Source organism: Wyeomyia smithii, chromosome 1 (genome assembly GCF_029784165.1).
Source record: "Wyeomyia smithii strain HCP4-BCI-WySm-NY-G18 chromosome 1, ASM2978416v1, whole genome shotgun sequence".
NCBI lineage: Eukaryota > Metazoa > Arthropoda > Insecta > Diptera > Culicidae > Wyeomyia > Wyeomyia smithii.
In genome coordinates this window covers 90,439,147-90,459,125 of record NC_073694.1, presented here as the reverse complement: position 1 = coordinate 90,459,125, position 19,979 = coordinate 90,439,147, and the positions used below count along the sequence as shown (strand labels likewise).

At 25.4% G+C, this 19,979-nt stretch overlaps 1 protein-coding gene across 1 annotated transcript; it reads left to right on the top strand.

The window, feature by feature from the left end:
* Positions 1-7,905: 7,905 nt before the first annotated feature.
* On the top strand, positions 7,906-9,420 carry LOC129716918 (putative aldehyde dehydrogenase family 7 member A1 homolog). Its single transcript, XM_055666762.1, has one exon. It carries the CDS (start codon positions 7,981-7,983, stop codon positions 9,418-9,420), a length of 1,440 nt encoding a protein of 479 aa, XP_055522737.1. The 5' UTR covers positions 7,906-7,980.
* Positions 9,421-19,979: the final 10,559 nt, after the last annotated feature.

The window sequence follows — 19,979 nt, the reverse complement described above, 5'->3', positions numbered from 1 at the left end:
TATTATTATTATTATTATTATTATTATTATTATTATTATTATTATTATTATTATTATTATTATTATTATTATTATTATTATTATTATTATTATTATTATTATTATTATTATTATTATTATTATTATTATTATTATTATTATTATTATTATTATTATTATTATTATTATTATTATTATTATTATTATTATTATTATTATTATTATTATTATTATTATTATTATTATTATTATTATTATTATTATTATTATTATTATTATTATTATTATTATTATTATTATTATTATTATTATTATTATTATTATTATTATTATTATTATTATTATTATTATTATTATTATTATTATTATTATTATTATTATTATTATTATTATTATTATTATTATTATTATTATTATTATTATTATTATTATTATTATTATTATTATTATTATTATTATTATTATTATTATTATTATTATTATTATTATTATTATTATTATTATTATTATTATTATTATTATTATTATTATTATTATTATTATTATTATTATTATTATTATTATTATTATTATTATTATTATTATTATTATTATTATTATTATTATTATTATTATTATTATTATTATTATTATTATTATTATTATTATTATTATTATTATTATTATTATTATTATTATTATTATTATTATTATTATTATTATTATTATTATTATTATTATTATTATTATTATTATTATTATTATTATTATTATTATTATTATTATTATTATTATTATTATTATTATTATTATTATTATTATTATTATTATTATTATTATTATTATTATTATTATTATTATTATTATTATTATTATTATTATTATTATTATTATTATTATTATTATTATTATTATTATTATTATTATTATTATTATTATTATTATTATTATTATTATTATTATTATTATTATTATTATTATTATTATTATTATTATTATTATTATTATTATTATTATTATTATTATTATTATTATTATTATTATTATTATTATTATTATTATTATTATTATTATTATTATTATTATTATTATTATTATTATTATTATTATTATTATTATTATTATTATTATTATTATTATTATTATTATTATTATTATTATTATTATTATTATTATTATTATTATTATTATTATTATTATTATTATTATTATTATTATTATTATTATTATTATTATTATTATTATTATTATTATTATTATTATTATTATTATTATTATTATTATTATTATTATTATTATTATTATTATTATTATTATTATTATTATTATTATTATTATTATTATTATTATTATTATTATTATTATTATTATTATTATTATTATTATTATTATTATTATTATTATTATTATTATTATTATTATTATTATTATTATTATTATTATTATTATTATTATTATTATTATTATTATTATTATTATTATTATTATTATTATTATTATTATTATTATTATTATTATTATTATTATTATTATTATTATTATTATTATTATTATTATTATTATTATTATTATTATTATTATTATTATTATTATTATTATTATTATTATTATTATTATTATTATTATTATTATTATTATTATTATTATTATTATTATTATTATTATTATTATTATTATTATTATTATTATTATTATTATTATTATTATTATTATTATTATTATTATTATTATTATTATTATTATTATTATTATTATTATTATTATTATTATTATTATTATTATTATTATTATTATTATTATTATTATTATTATTATTATTATTATTATTATTATTATTATTATTATTATTATTATTATTATTATTATTATTATTATTATTATTATTATTATTATTATTATTATTATTATTATTATTATTATTATTATTATTATTATTATTATTATTATTATTATTATTATTATTATTATTATTATTATTATTATTATTATTATTATTATTATTATTATTATTATTATTATTATTATTATTATTATTATTATTATTATTATTATTATTATTATTATTATTATTATTATTATTATTATTATTATTATTATTATTATTATTATTATTATTATTATTATTATTATTATTATTATTATTATTATTATTATTATTATTATTATTATTATTATTATTATTATTATTATTATTATTATTATTATTATTATTATTATTATTATTATTATTATTATTATTATTATTATTATTATTATTATTATTATTATTATTATTATTATTATTATTATTATTATTATTATTATTATTATTATTATTATTATTATTATTATTATTATTATTATTATTATTATTATTATTATTATTATTATTATTATTATTATTATTATTATTATTATTATTATTATTATTATTATTATTATTATTATTATTATTATTATTATTATTATTATTATTATTATTATTATTATTATTATTATTATTATTATTATTATTATTATTATTATTATTATTATTATTATTATTATTATTATTATTATTATTATTATTATTATTATTATTATTATTATTATTATTATTATTATTATTATTATTATTATTATTATTATTATTATTATTATTATTATTATTATTATTATTATTATTATTATTATTATTATTATTATTATTATTATTATTATTATTATTATTATTATTATTATTATTATTATTATTATTATTATTATTATTATTATTATTATTATTATTATTATTATTATTATTATTATTATTATTATTATTATTATTATTATTATTATTATTATTATTATTATTATTATTATTATTATTATTATTATTATTATTATTATTATTATTATTATTATTATTATTATTATTATTATTATTATTATTATTATTATTATTATTATTATTATTATTATTATTATTATTATTATTATTATTATTATTATTATTATTATTATTATTATTATTATTATTATTATTATTATTATTATTATTATTATTATTATTATTATTATTATTATTATTATTATTATTATTATTATTATTATTATTATTATTATTATTATTATTATTATTATTATTATTATTATTATTATTATTATTATTATTATTATTATTATTATTATTATTATTATTATTATTATTATTATTATTATTATTATTATTATTATTATTATTATTATTATTATTATTATTATTATTATTATTATTATTATTATTATTATTATTATTATTATTATTATTATTATTATTATTATTATTATTATTATTATTATTATTATTATTATTATTATTATTATTATTATTATTATTATTATTATTATTATTATTATTATTATTATTATTATTATTATTATTATTATTATTATTATTATTATTATTATTATTATTATTATTATTATTATTATTATTATTATTATTATTATTATTATTATTATTATTATTATTATTATTATTATTATTATTATTATTATTATTATTATTATTATTATTATTATTATTATTATTATTATTATTATTATTATTATTATTATTATTATTATTATTATTATTATTATTATTATTATTATTATTATTATTATTATTATTATTATTATTATTATTATTATTATTATTATTATTATTATTATTATTATTATTATTATTATTATTATTATTATTATTATTATTATTATTATTATTATTATTATTATTATTATTATTATTATTATTATTATTATTATTATTATTATTATTATTATTATTATTATTATTATTATTATTATTATTATTATTATTATTATTATTATTATTATTATTATTATTATTATTATTATTATTATTATTATTATTATTATTATTATTATTATTATTATTATTATTATTATTATTATTATTATTATTATTATTATTATTATTATTATTATTATTATTATTATTATTATTATTATTATTATTATTATTATTATTATTATTATTATTATTATTATTATTATTATTATTATTATTATTATTATTATTATTATTATTATTATTATTATTATTATTATTATTATTATTATTATTATTATTATTATTATTATTATTATTATTATTATTATTATTATTATTATTATTATTATTATTATTATTATTATTATTATTATTATTATTATTATTATTATTATTATTATTATTATTATTATTATTATTATTATTATTATTATTATTATTATTATTATTATTATTATTATTATTATTATTATTATTATTATTATTATTATTATTATTATTATTATTATTATTATTATTATTATTATTATTATTATTATTATTATTATTATTATTATTATTATTATTATTATTATTATTATTATTATTATTATTATTATTATTATTATTATTATTATTATTATTATTATTATTATTATTATTATTATTATTATTATTATTATTATTATTATTATTATTATTATTATTATTATTATTATTATTATTATTATTATTATTATTATTATTATTATTATTATTATTATTATTATTATTATTATTATTATTATTATTATTATTATTATTATTATTATTATTATTATTATTATTATTATTATTATTATTATTATTATTATTATTATTATTATTATTATTATTATTATTATTATTATTATTATTATTATTATTATTATTATTATTATTATTATTATTATTATTATTATTATTATTATTATTATTATTATTATTATTATTATTATTATTATTATTATTATTATTATTATTATTATTATTATTATTATTATTATTATTATTATTATTATTATTATTATTATTATTATTATTATTATTATTATTATTATTATTATTATTATTATTATTATTATTATTATTATTATTATTATTATTATTATTATTATTATTATTATTATTATTATTATTATTATTATTATTATTATTATTATTATTATTATTATTATTATTATTATTATTATTATTATTATTATTATTATTATTATTATTATTATTATTATTATTATTATTATTATTATTATTATTATTATTATTATTATTATTATTATTATTATTATTATTATTATTATTATTATTATTATTATTATTATTATTATTATTATTATTATTATTATTATTATTATTATTATTATTATTATTATTATTATTATTATTATTATTATTATTATTATTATTATTATTATTATTATTATTATTATTATTATTATTATTATTATTATTATTATTATTATTATTATTATTATTATTATTATTATTATTATTATTATTATTATTATTATTATTATTATTATTATTATTATTATTATTATTATTATTATTATTATTATTATTATTATTATTATTATTATTATTATTATTATTATTATTATTATTATTATTATTATTATTATTATTATTATTATTATTATTATTATTATTATTATTATTATTATTATTATTATTATTATTATTATTATTATTATTATTATTATTATTATTATTATTATTATTATTATTATTATTATTATTATTATTATTATTATTATTATTATTATTATTATTATTATTATTATTATTATTATTATTATTATTATTATTATTATTATTATTATTATTATTATTATTATTATTATTATTATTATTATTATTATTATTATTATTATTATTATTATTATTATTATTATTATTATTATTATTATTATTATTATTATTATTATTATTATTATTATTATTATTATTATTATTATTATTATTATTATTATTATTATTATTATTATTATTATTATTATTATTATTATTATTATTATTATTATTATTATTATTATTATTATTATTATTATTATTATTATTATTATTATTATTATTATTATTATTATTATTATTATTATTATTATTATTATTATTATTATTATTATTATTATTATTATTATTATTATTATTATTATTATTATTATTATTATTATTATTATTATTATTATTATTATTATTATTATTATTATTATTATTATTATTATTATTATTATTATTATTATTATTATTATTATTATTATTATTATTATTATTATTATTATTATTATTATTATTATTATTATTATTATTATTATTATTATTATTATTATTATTATTATTATTATTATTATTATTATTATTATTATTATTATTATTATTATTATTATTATTATTATTATTATTATTATTATTATTATTATTATTATTATTATTATTATTATTATTATTATTATTATTATTATTATTATTATTATTATTATTATTATTATTATTATTATTATTATTATTATTATTATTATTATTATTATTATTATTATTATTATTATTATTATTATTATTATTATTATTATTATTATTATTATTATTATTATTATTATTATTATTATTATTATTATTATTATTATTATTATTATTATTATTATTATTATTATTATTATTATTATTATTATTATTATTATTATTATTATTATTATTATTATTATTATTATTATTATTATTATTATTATTATTATTATTATTATTATTATTATTATTATTATTATTATTATTATTATTATTATTATTATTATTATTATTATTATTATTATTATTATTATTATTATTATTATTATTATTATTATTATTATTATTATTATTATTATTATTATTATTATTATTATTATTATTATTATTATTATTATTATTATTATTATTATTAGTTTTTTTTTTTTTTTTTTTTTATGTTATTATTATTATTATCTAAATTTTAAATTAGAAACAATTCCAATTGTAAAATTTGTTCCAATTTGAATGGCTTCAAACATGGATTTAATTTCTACCGTGTTTTGCTTACCACCCATGTTAACGGTAATTTTCGAACTACCAACATTAGGCGGTAGAATGTTCGAACTACCTGTAACCTATGCATATGTTAAACGAGTATGCAAAAGAGTAGAAAAAGTGGGTGGTACTGGTACGCATGGAGAATTTTGTTTCGAAGTTTGTTTTGATTGGGAAATTGAATTTTGTTTACCTTGCCTTAACAATTGCTAAACAGACTGGGCATTGATAAAATTTTGACATATGGTTGCCATTACTATTCGCATAGCGAAAATTTTTACTCTCTTTCACAGGACATGCGTCTTTTTTGTGAGAAGATTCTCCACAAAAAAGGCATCTTTGGTCCATGCGACGTAGGTTTTTTATTATTTTTTATAGTCAGACTTTTACATTAACAATATTATTCAAGTTTAGTGTATGTATGTAGTTTGCGGAAATGCGAAAATGAACGGGAATAGAAGGTGTGACTCTACATAAAATGTAAGTCATGTGACAAAAATGAAATTAGTACGTAAAGTAATATTATTCACTAAATTGTAAAATGAAGCAAGTCTTTTATTTGAACGCTGCTAGGAAACAAACTGCCCGAATTTAGGAATCATTCCTTTCATTTTACTACCTCTTAAGCACAACTCACTTCATTAATATTACGTCAAATTTCACACATTATTTAATTTTTGTGAAAATCTATTTCAACAAACAAAAATGTTTGAATGAGAACTCTCCACTAGATGGATTATTCGTTGTTGTTTTTTTTTTGCTCGAGCGTTACTCACTTTACAATTTAACCAGATTTATTATTTGAAGTTTAGCTAGCAAGTCAAGTTGCTACTAAGTGAAAAAAAAATTTCATAGCATTCTTAATCCATATATACATACACTTTTTGCCATACATATACACCTACATTCAAACATACGTAAACACATAGACTTATGGAGTTTTACTTAGTATTGCAGAGCACTTGTTTTCCTATATTCACATATTTAGAAGCTACCATACATTGTCGGGGACCGCATTTGAGTAGCAATTCCAACAAGCAACAAAAATAGCTTATACACCACTGATAAGGGACGATCAGAAGAGCAACAAACACTCAATTGATAAGAGAGATAAGAGTTAATTGGTACAATGCTTACTAAGATTTAAACTTCACTGGCTGAAAATATTTTTAGTTGCTATTCAGATCGTGTTTCAAAGACGTGGCCGAAGTATTCACTGTTTTGTAGTTAGCATGTTGTTTGTAGCATTACGATCTCACAATCGAGCAGTAGGAAATGTTATTTCTAAGAGTTTTAGAAAGCCAGTGAGAATGACATCCACATTTTTAGTTGAAAATAGTAAATACTCTTTTCTCAAGGATCTTGGTTTGAGTAAAATGAACAACTCTGTGTATAATGGTGAATGGACGGGAAATGGTGATACAGTGCAGTCTATTGATCCTGCGAGTGGTGAAACAATTGCCGAAGTTAAAACTGGATCTTTAGAGGAATTAGAGAATTGCCTTCATGTTGGAACAACCGCATACAAATACTGGAAAACACTACCTGCACCATACCGCGGTGAAATTGTCCGCCAAATTGGTGAAGAGCTTCGGAAATTCAAAGTACCACTTGGTAAACTTGTTTCCCTAGAAATGGGAAAAATTTTGGCTGAAGGAGAAGGTGAAGTACAAGAATTCGTAGATATATGCGACTATGCTGTTGGTTTATCTAGGATGTTTGCTGGCAAAATACTACCTTCAGAGAGATCAAAACATACGATTATTGAAAAATGGAACCCTTTAGGAATAGTCGGAGTGATTTCAGCTTTTAATTTTCCATGTGCTGTGTTCGGTTGGAACGCAGCAATTGCACTAACGGTTGGTAATTGTGTTATTTGGAAAGGCGCACCTAGTACACCTTTAACTTCGATTGCTATAACTAAAATTATGGACAATGTTCTTAAAAAAAATAATCTTCCTGCAGTCGTCACATTATGCCAAGGCGGAACGAACATAGGCAAAAAAATAGTAACAGACGATCGTGTGAAGCTAGTTTCATTTACTGGTAGCACTGCAGTAGGACGTGAAGTTGGAGTTGAAGTACAAAAACGTTTTGGAAAGGTTTTATTGGAACTTGGTGGTAACAATGCTCTTATTATCAACGATGATGCTCCTGCTGATATAGCACTAGATGCAGCATTTTTTGGATGCATTGGAACGGCAGGTCAAAGGTGTACTAGCACACGTAGGTTAATAATACATGGAAAATTGTATGATGTTTTTGTTGACAAATTGGTGAAACGGTATGAAAACCTCTTGAAGAGACTCGGCCATCCATTGGAAGACTCTACGCTCTATGGACCACTTCATAACCAACAAGCGGTGGAAAATTTCAAAGCAACTGTTCAAGATAGTATTAGTTTAGGAGGAAAAGTAGCATTTGGTGGAAAAGTTGTTGAAAGACCAGGATTTTTCGTACAGCCAACTATTATTACTAATCTTCCTCACAACTCGCCTGTAGTGCAAAGGGAAACTTTCGCACCAATTGTATTTATCTTCAAGGCGAAGAACCTAACCGAAGCAATTGAATGGAATAATGAAGTAAATCATGGATTATCTTCTTCACTGTTTACATCTAGTATTGGATCAGCTTTTCAGGTAAATGAAAAAGTATGCCTTTTTATTTCGTGAAAGATTTGTATCACATGCTCAAATTATTGTTGATTGAAATATGGAAACGGAAAATAACCACACACGCACACACACGCACACACACACCCACACACGCACCCACACGCCCACACACGCAAACACACGCACACACACGCACACACACACTCACACACACGCACGCACGCACGCACGCACGCACGCACGCATACACGTACACACACACACAAGCACACACACACACACATACATACATACATACATACATACATACACATACACATATATGGGTCATTCCATGTCAAGTGATCAGTCAAATGCAACGACTCTCTCCGGTTCGCTTCAAAATGAATAAAATGACTTGTTTTAGGTCGAAACTGAAAAATCCAGGGTTTTGGGTCAATCGGACAAACCCCCTCCAATTGCGAGACCCTCCATTCTAGTATTTTTTTGACAAAAAATCATTTTCCATGTTTTGAAAAAACATCATATCTCAGAGACCGTAAGAGCTACAGACAATATTAGACACTCTTTTGAAAGGTTATTAAATGAACAATCGAATTAAATTAACAATCGAATCGAATCATCAGATTTTGCAAACAGTGTTGCGAATATTGATAATTTTACGTTTAAAAACTAAAACTTCATTTATCTCAAAACACCCCTAATTCTTTTTTAAATCTGATATCACCAATGTGTTCAGCGGAAAATTTTACTTGAGAATCACTTATCTATAAAATGCAATATGCGCCGTTGCGGAGATATTCAAATTTTAAGATAACGAGTTCGTTAAGTTCCAACAATACGCCTACAATTACGATAAGCCTTATTAAAACGCATCCCAAACTAAATCGCCGTTTCGAATCTCAAAAACTGGTTTCTCATATATTCTACTTGATGGTACCTGAATTAACCGTCATTAAAGTACAACGTGCGTTTCATAAATTATATTTATTTAACACGTTTGTCAGAAATTAACGTTTGATTTTTGTAGTACGTGACTTTTTTTGTTTAACTTTTGGAGTTAAATTGAAATAGGTTAAACTGAAATGAAGACAATGTCTTCATTCAAATGGTTCGTCAGCTTGAGGTGTCGCCGAATGCATTCCTCGGATCCCTGGAACAGATTTAACTGAATCGAACCTGGCAGCACTGACAACTGGCGAATTTTGTCGCTTGTTTTATCACAAATTTGAAATTTTTCTTTGAGTTTCCGAGCCACTTAAAATGATCGAAATGATGCCCAGTAACCAAGAATTGCCCTCAGAGACTATTTTGAATACTAAGATGGCAACTTCTAGTGTCCAAATAATAGAACAAAATGCCCAAATACCACCTAATATGAGAACTTCCGCAATCAGAATGATACCCAGAGGCCAAAAATTAAGCCTTTTGGAAATCCAAGATGACGACTTCTGCTCTCTGGAAAACATCCCAAAATTATCGAATACTACTCAATATGGATATTTCCCGAATCGGGATGATTAACAGAAGCCTACAATTGACCCCAGAGAAGACCGTGTAAATCTCCGACAACGGATTCAGCTTAGCGGGGATGAAATCGAGGAAGTTGGCAAGTGCGTGCACCTAGGTTAACTGGTGATTACCGAAGAATGATATTAGCGGAGAAATTCGTCGAGGTCCTATGGCGGAAAATTGTGCCTTTTTTTGGACTCCGGAGGATGCACTGCTCGAATAAAACTCGCCGCGGAACGAAGTTGACTTTCTACAAAACTTTGATCATACTGTAGCCCTCTAGGGTCACGAAGCTTGGTCCATGCTCGTGGACAACTAAAGCGCACTTGTTTTTTGTACGGAAGAAGTGCAGATGGAAGATGGCAGAGGCCACGAATGCTATTATATTCCAAACTAAGTATTCTCGAATTGCGATTATTTGCCTGATTATGAAAAAAAAAAGTTGAGCAACTTGTCGCATACTACGAAGGATGTACGTCAATCGGTTGTAGAAACAGTGAAATAAAAATCGCTGTGTTTACAACAAAATTGCGTTGGTAACATAACTTCAGTTAATGAACCTTTTTCAACAAATGATACGTTCGGCAATGTTTTGTGATTATATGAATGCATTATGTACAGATCAGATTGTTGAAATTCGTCCTAACACTCATTATACAAACATTTTTGGAAAAAGCTTCGTACTGAAAATTTTACTCGCTGTCGCATGCGTCAGTCTGCGAGATTACGGCAGTATAATGCTTGTAACATTACTTGTGCTGAGGCATACTATTTTTATCAATTGCTACACCTGTTTCCTGATCCATCAGTCTATCTTGCGAATTAATCCTTACAACCTCCGCCCTCAGTGCTGCATCACATTGGATGCATGTCTATCGAACTTCTTCTATTTCCTGATTGAACTCCTAAAACCTGTCATGAAAACGTGACGAAATGATTTTTAAATTTTTCTCACGAGCACCGCCATGGCAATTCAGCAGATTGCAGCATTGTTTCTGACTAGCTGCGAAATATTGGCCAAACTGTTTTTCATGGCTTCCGCATATAGTTTGCAAACGTTGAACACCATACCGAAGTTTGAACAAAATCCATTCTCGCGATGTTAAGTGCAATCGATTGTGATGTTCAGCTGTACACTTACTTTTTAAACTCAAACCTATTGAACACGCCATTTTTGACGTAATACTACGTCTTTGTTTTCTATACTAGATTACACTTTGTGAAATTGGAAATGAAACTGGCAAATGTTGCGTCAGATTTCAAACGATTATAGCAAGCGAACGATTTAATGCATCTTAGTCATTTATATGTCGGTGGATAGATAAAATGTTTATCAATTGTTTGATATAATGTTCAACATTGTTGCTTTACTGCCTAATGGTGGAAAAAGGTGAAAAGTTCCAAGGTCAAGCTTTCCCATACATTTCCCTCGTTATTGGCTTGCTTCCCGAGCACAGATAACAATAACATGGATGAAATAAATTCCACTGCCTACATATTTTGACTCAACACAGTGTTTTGGTTTGTGTCTTTCTCTAAGCTGCGTGGCCACGCACTAATGGTAAAAATCTACTCTGAACTCGATACAAAAGACTGCGTGTAGAAAATTCAGCTTCAGTTTAGTTTGTTACAAAATAGCGAGTGCAGTGCAGCTATTAAAGGTACGCGACATTGAGAAACGAGAGCTGCATACCAGTCAACTTCCAGGCACTGCGGAGCATGTTACCTTTATTTTGCATACGACAGCAACAGTTACCATCGTTCGCTGCAGGATATTTTGCTGGCACAGCTACTGGAGGGCACAGCGGAGAGCAAATTTTATTATGCGCGGCCAAGAAAAATATACAAAGCAACCGTTGGTGCGATCATCAGCTTCTGTTCGTTCTGTTGTTGTTTTGCACACGTGAAGAATATGAACGCGATTCAGTTTTATTTTGCATACGGCAGCAACAGGCACCATCGTACACTGCACGATATTTTGAGGGCAACAGCGGAGAGCAAATTTTATGCGCGGCCAACAAAATATTCAATGCTACCGATGGTGCGATTATCAGCGTCCTGTAAAAATGTTAGTGTTGCCTATGAACAGTTTAGCGCAGCATATAAAATATACATTTAGTCCTACGTCACCATTTCATACAACCCCTAGGGCTGTATACCTTGTAGTATTTTCACTGTCGTGAAGACTCAAATCAACCTGCGTATGTTTTGACAGAAACCACGTTATAAAAAACAAAGGAATAATCCATCAAAAAGGCCATGAGAAACCCACACTTACGATGTGAAATAGTGCTTTTGTTTCGAGTGCGTTTCAACATTTGGTCACATATGTGGTGTGAATTTAACGAACTCGTTATCTTAAAAGTGGAATATCTCCGCAACGGCGCATATTGCATTTAGTGGATAGGTGATTCTCATGTAAAATTTTCCGCTGAAAACATTGGTGACATCAGCTTTTAAAAAAAATTGGGGGTGTTTTGAGATAAACGAAACGAATTTAATAACCTTTCAAAAGAGTGCCTGTAGCTGTAGCACACTTTAAAAGCCCATCTTTTGATCAAAAAATAACACCACCGCGAAATTTTCAGGGAAGTTTCGAATTTTCATCAAAAATACTTGTGATTTTTTTCAGAGTTTTCAGTGCACCAGAACATAGATTTTCAACATATTGTTTTAAATAGTTACTATTGAAAAAATATTTTTTTCTCAAAAAAAAAATATTTTCGTAAACTACAACTTAGGATGCACCAGCTGTGAAATTTCATCAAATTCGATGCAATATTTTTGAAGCTATGTCTATTTTAAAACAATTTTGACCTAAATTTCAGATGACAATAACAACTTGAAAACTTACTCAAATTCAATAAAAATTGGAAAATCAACTTCCCGAGTGAAACTCTCGAAGTTTTTAATACTTATTTGAAAAAATTAGACATTGCGATTTTTAGTGATCCGTTTCACGAACTCTGACCCACCTGTCGATTAAAACATCGGTGTTTGAAATCTGTTCAGGGGTAGTAATACAATAACCACTTTAAAGCGATGAGAAAACATCTGTTGCAGCTATATAAAGCGAGCTCGTGATTGGTTGAAAGCTGCGAAACTGAACTAGAAAAAGTGGATTTCAACTGAACTTTTTACTAATCTACTATTCAAAGCTTTGGCAACCTTCGTCGTTCGATCAAAGCATTGGTGGTCAAAATCCGTTCAGTTGCAACATCCAACATCGTGATATACTCTTGCGTACAGAACTATTTTATCCCCGGCCGCACAGCGTAGTGTGCGAACACGCACCACTGTAGCTCGACAGCAGCCACATTGTTTCCACTTGGCTTGACTGCACACAAATGGCAATTGAGTGCTACTGCACTGATGACGAGCGACCGTCTAAAGCCTGTATCAGACTAACCGTCGTAGCGGTTGACCGTTACCGTTCCGTTCCTTTTCGACCAATCAGAGCACAGCGGTCGACCGTCGCTTGTTGTTGTTGCAAAAAATAGAATCTTTTCTATTTTTGCCGCCGACCGTTCCCAACGGTTGCCAGCTGCTGTCATTGACATGGCAAAGGCAGACGTGCTTCTTCACACCTACACAAAGTCACATATAGAGACTTATCGAATAAAAAAATCACAAGAAGGTTGTATGCAAAGCCACGACCGCAAGGTTTAAGTAGAATACTTTTACAAGAAAGATAACCTGGCTGCTTGCGTGTCAGTCATTTTTTCTAGTAAATAAACGTTGACCGTTCATTGGCAGTATTGTAATTTCTTTTTGTCTGATATTTTGAATGAAGTTCATTGGATATTTTTAAATTTTGTGCAAATGAGAAGTTGAAGTGCTGCCGAATTGTAATATGCACATTAAATACGACATCATTAAACGGGAACGGAACAAAGGCTACGGTTATGCAGAACGTGAATGCCGGCGCGATGCGATTCGCCTTACCGTGGTGAAATGTACAGCTCTTTTTAAGGCGAAGTAGAGCTATACATTTCAACAGATTTCGTCTTGCCGAATCGCATCGCGCCGTTATTTACGTTCTGCATGACCGTAGCCAAACACTAAGCGACGCAAACACGTAATAATAATCAGAGTATGCATGTAGATGAAGATAATTAACTTTGGATTATAGCGCAAAACGAGAAAATATTAACTCGTCAAATAATCATTTGTGTTCTTCAAATTCCAGTTGTTCAATTTAATATCCGATGAAATGTTTGTTTATTATCTGATGAAGCTCTTATATAGGCCAAATGATGCATTCCCAATTTACTAGGTCCATAATTCTGCCGACCGTGCTTGGGAAAGCGCGGTATAACGACCAATCAGAGGTCGAATTTTGTGATTTGACAAGGCTTAAGTGTTTTCAATAGTACAATAGTTCGAATGATAAAATTGCAATTTCATGCATTTGGTAGGAATCTTAGAAGATTTTCTAATCGATTGCTGTAAAAACGAAGGAAATCCATCGAAAACTAACCGATTTATTAGCATTTGAAATTTTTCTCACTTTTTTCAGTTTTAGATTTTCATTTCACATCCTTATGTAGCCGAACTTCCTAAGAGAAGTATTCTAATTCAAAATTAAATCTTCATTAATTCATTTGATGTCCTTATAAGGACAATTGTTCAATTTATCATAGGATGTAGTGTTTATCTTACATCTCTGTGTTACCTTGATAGTGAGGACTAAGGCTCACGGTCAACACAATGAGAAAGGTGTTTTCACATTGAAAACTAGACACGGCTTTACTGGAGGAAGTGTTGGCAAATGCATCTACCGCTAATACCACCGCTATCATACGAAAGCGCGTCTTTTCATGTGGGGAATATCAACAACGAAAAATGACGCGCGTCTAAGCATAACTCGAACTGTTTCGCCGTGCTGCTCCCATTTACCCTTACATCGGCCTCAGGGAAGTACCGGCTGCATCTGCATCTACCGCTGAGGCTGTCACTATACTGCTATTGGTACCAAAAGCTATTAACTCTTCAAATAAGTGTGTTATTTGTTCTCAAAAGAACAATTGTTCAATTCAAAATCAGATTTACGCAATCGCATCTCTGTAATATTACCGACAGTAATATTCTTCTGAACAAACTGATACAACTTTCCCATTAGGCCTCTGCCATAATAGACGCGAAAAGCGACGCGAACCGATTCGCTCAGCTGTAGGTTAATGTACAGCCATCAGTAGAGCTGTACATCAACCTACGGCCGAGCGAATCGGTTTTAACCCGTATCTTATTGCGGTTTGTAACATCAAGCGATTTCGTTTGCTCGCTGTTGCGTGTTGCATCATGTTGCAACTTGGCAGCTGGGAGACGACGAAATTCTGTTTATGCTGATTGATTGAACCGACTTCATATTAGCTCTGCATAGTCGAACTAACTGCTTTTGTGAATGCGTACTAACAGGGCAGTTTATTATTCAATGTCGGTTATGCTGATCGTAGCCTTTGCGCTGCCCCTACAGTGGGGGATTTACTAAATAAAGTGAAAATTAGACAACTACAACAGAATTTGATTGCATCCCGCACAGAATGTCTGCTTGTGTTGATGCCAGAAAATTATTAACCTTCAATTATTTTTTCATTTGTACTGAAAAAAGCATGTTGCGGTTCAAAATCGGTTGCTAATTACAACCTTTGAGCTGCCCTAACATTGGGGGAATTAAGATACACGGGCAACATGCACTGTGGAAGCTATTTCACATTCAGTAAATTAGACACAGAATGCTTGCTTGCGTTGACAAAAATTATTAACTTTCAATGACTTGTTTATTTGCCTTCAAATAGGCATTTTGATTTCCAAAATTGGATTTCCTGATGGCAATTTTCATGCTGCCCCAACACGGGGGGAATAATGGCTGTCTGGCGACACACGCTGAGAAAAACCGCGCTGCTCCTGAGACGTGGTGACCAACCACAAAGCACTAGCTGCTGTTAAGGAAGGACGACTGCTGTTGTCGCTGTCTAGAACTATTATGAGCGGCTCCGGCTGAAACAGGCTCTTATATAGGCCAAATAGCATGTTTTCAATTGCAAGGTATATGATCCTGTCGACCGTGCTTGGGAAGCAAGCATATAACGACCAATCAGAGGTCGAATGTTTCATTTTGACAAGGCTTGACTATTTTCAATAGTACAATAGTGTGAATAATAAAATTACAATTATCTTATTTTGGGAAGAATCTTAGAAGATTTTACAATCTATTGCTGCAAGAACGAAGGAAATCCATCGAATACTAACCGATTTATTAGCATTTGAAATTGGACATATTTTTCACTTTTTTCGGTTTTAGATTTTCATTTCACATCCCTATGTAGCCGAACTTCCTGAGAGAAGTATTCTACTTCAAAATGTGTGCTTCTCTTTTTGGCACACACGTCAGCCAGTCAAAACATTAATAGCACCGGCAACGCTGCTTGGCGATGTCAAATATCGACAAACGGGAAGGAAAAAAAGAAGTTTTGTTTTGATCGTGCGCTAGGAACTTGTTTTTATTAAATCTGTGTTTCGTTTGTAAGAAATAGTTCCAGTGTAAGTGAAAAAAACTTGACCGTTCGTGCCTCTCCGGAGGAATATAGTCATACGGTCAGACTCCGCTTTTTTTGCTGCTGCGATTGCGCGTTTTTGTCGTGTTCGCGTAGTGTTTGTTTGGTGATGCTGAATCAGCAGGAATCACGTAGGAAAACCAGCGAACAAATTGGACGCTAAATCCAGTCGTCCTCTGGAAGCTACCGACGATGTTCGAGGATGAATCCGGGTTCGGAGCACGGCATCGGCGCTGGTATCGACTGCATGGTCATTTCCTTCGCTATTGGACCTATCCTGATGATGAAAAATACAAGCCTCCAATCGGAAGTATTGATTTGCTGAAGTGCTCAGAAAGTAACTATTGCACCCAGATTGGTATGCTTACGATTGAACAAATTATTATTATTTATTAATTCCGACGTCCACCACCGCCGGATGATGTTGAATCGCTGGTGCTAGCAAAGCAAGGCAATACTGCTATTCAGCGGTAGGTTTGTGTGAATATATGGCTTTCACCGGATACTAATATGTCGTTCTATATTTTTACAGGTATTTGCTGTCTGCTGATTTTGAGTAGTATTAAGATGAGTATCTTAGTTAGTTATTAGTTAAAATTATGAGTTCGATGAGCAGGTGAAGATTAGCGGTTTTTTTTTAAATTTTTCTGTGATGAAGTAAGTAAGTGAATTGAAATAAAACTTGAACCTAATCTTACATTTATCTTTTACTGACTATGATTGAGAATTGCAACGATTTTTTCGGAACTTATTCGACATATTTTATAATGTTTACACATTAGTAAGCCTATGTACAGGGGTCAAAATAAGTAGTATAGGCAAGTGCCGGTAGGCATGACAAACCTGCTAATTTTTGGATGAATTTGATAATTGGTTACCTGATAAAAATGCTCATTTGCATCATTGGCATAGATGAAAAAACCATTTCTAAAGTGAATGTTTCATCAAGATCGGGAATCGGTAAAGAGCTCATTGAGAAATGGCTATTTCTCATCCGGAAATCCCCAGAGGAACCTTTATCAGGGGACATTTACATTTCTGCATAAAAATATAGCGTGAGACAACTCCATCTTCAGGATTTTCCATCAGGAATCTTTCATATCAGGTATATTTTTTAATATAACCTGGATGCCCCGAAGGAACTCGTAGTTGGAGAATTTACATATCTGCAATAAAATATAGCATGCGACACGTCTATCTTCAGGATTTCTCTTCAGGAATCATCCAAAAGACATATTTCTGAACACAGACGGCATTGGCCACTACCGGAACAATCCAAATGCCCCGGAGGAACCCTGAATGGAGAAATTACATTTCTGCATCAAATATAGCGTGCGACACCTATCTTCAGGATTTTTCATCTGGAATATTCCTAGAGACATATTTTTGAACATATGCTTCGATGTCGTTTAACGTACACCTGTCCCATCGTGCAGAAGGTTTGCGAAAAACATAAAATATATACAAGTCGGACTCGATTATCCGGAGTTTTAAAAAAATGTTCCGGATAATCGAGCCATTTTTTTTTTTAATTTGTAATATCTTTCATCTAGAACAGTGAGTTCTCTATTATAAAATTGTAAACAATACATGTGCCGACGAAAAGAATTAAAAATTATCTTTAGACTGTTTGTTCGGCGTTTGTTATACATATACACTATCCGTCATAAGTTTGGAATCGTATTACTGAGTATTGCAACACCCAGTTTGAATATTGCAACACCCCGAAAAGTTTAGCATCACTTGATATGGGCAGATTAACTCAACTCTACCTCTTGATTCTGGAAACCTAGAGAGTTGAAGTCTTCAGTAAAGTTGCTCAGGGGGTCAAGGACTTGTGATTTGAGGAGAGTATAGTTTGGAATTCAGCCACAACGCAGCCCTAGTGTGCATGAAGTTTTAAGTGTTTTGAAAGCTATTTAGCTCGCGCGATAAGTTGAAGTTTGAATACGAAGAGCCACATGTACCCTAGCGCCGCATAGTGAGATGATTCAGTACTAAATTGTCTACTATGTAGAAGCCTTGAGCATCCTGAACAAGTTTGCTGAACACCGCAACCCTCTAGCAGGTCGGAATCGCGAGATTAGTTGAGTTAAAACTACGACAAATTGTGTGCTCACTAGCGCCACGTAGCGGTAAAATTTCACACTGAATTTACCACCATACAGTAGCCTTTGACCTTCTGAACAAGTTTGCTGAAAACCGCAACTTTCTAGGTAGTCAAAAACACGAGATATCCGCCTATTCCAGGTGATGCTAAACTTTTCGGGGCGTTGCAATATTCAAACTGGGTGTTGCAATACTCAGTAAAGCGATTCCAATCTTATGACGGGGAGTGTATATGTATAACAAACGCCGAACAAACAGTCTAAAGATAATTTTCAATTCTTTTGTCGGCACATGTATTGTTTACAATTTTATAATAGAGAACTCACTGTTCTAGATGAAAGATATTACAAATTAAAAAAAAAATGGCTCGATTATCCGGAGCGAAATGTTTTTTAAAACTCCGGATAATTGAGTCCGACTTGTACTTATTTTATGTTT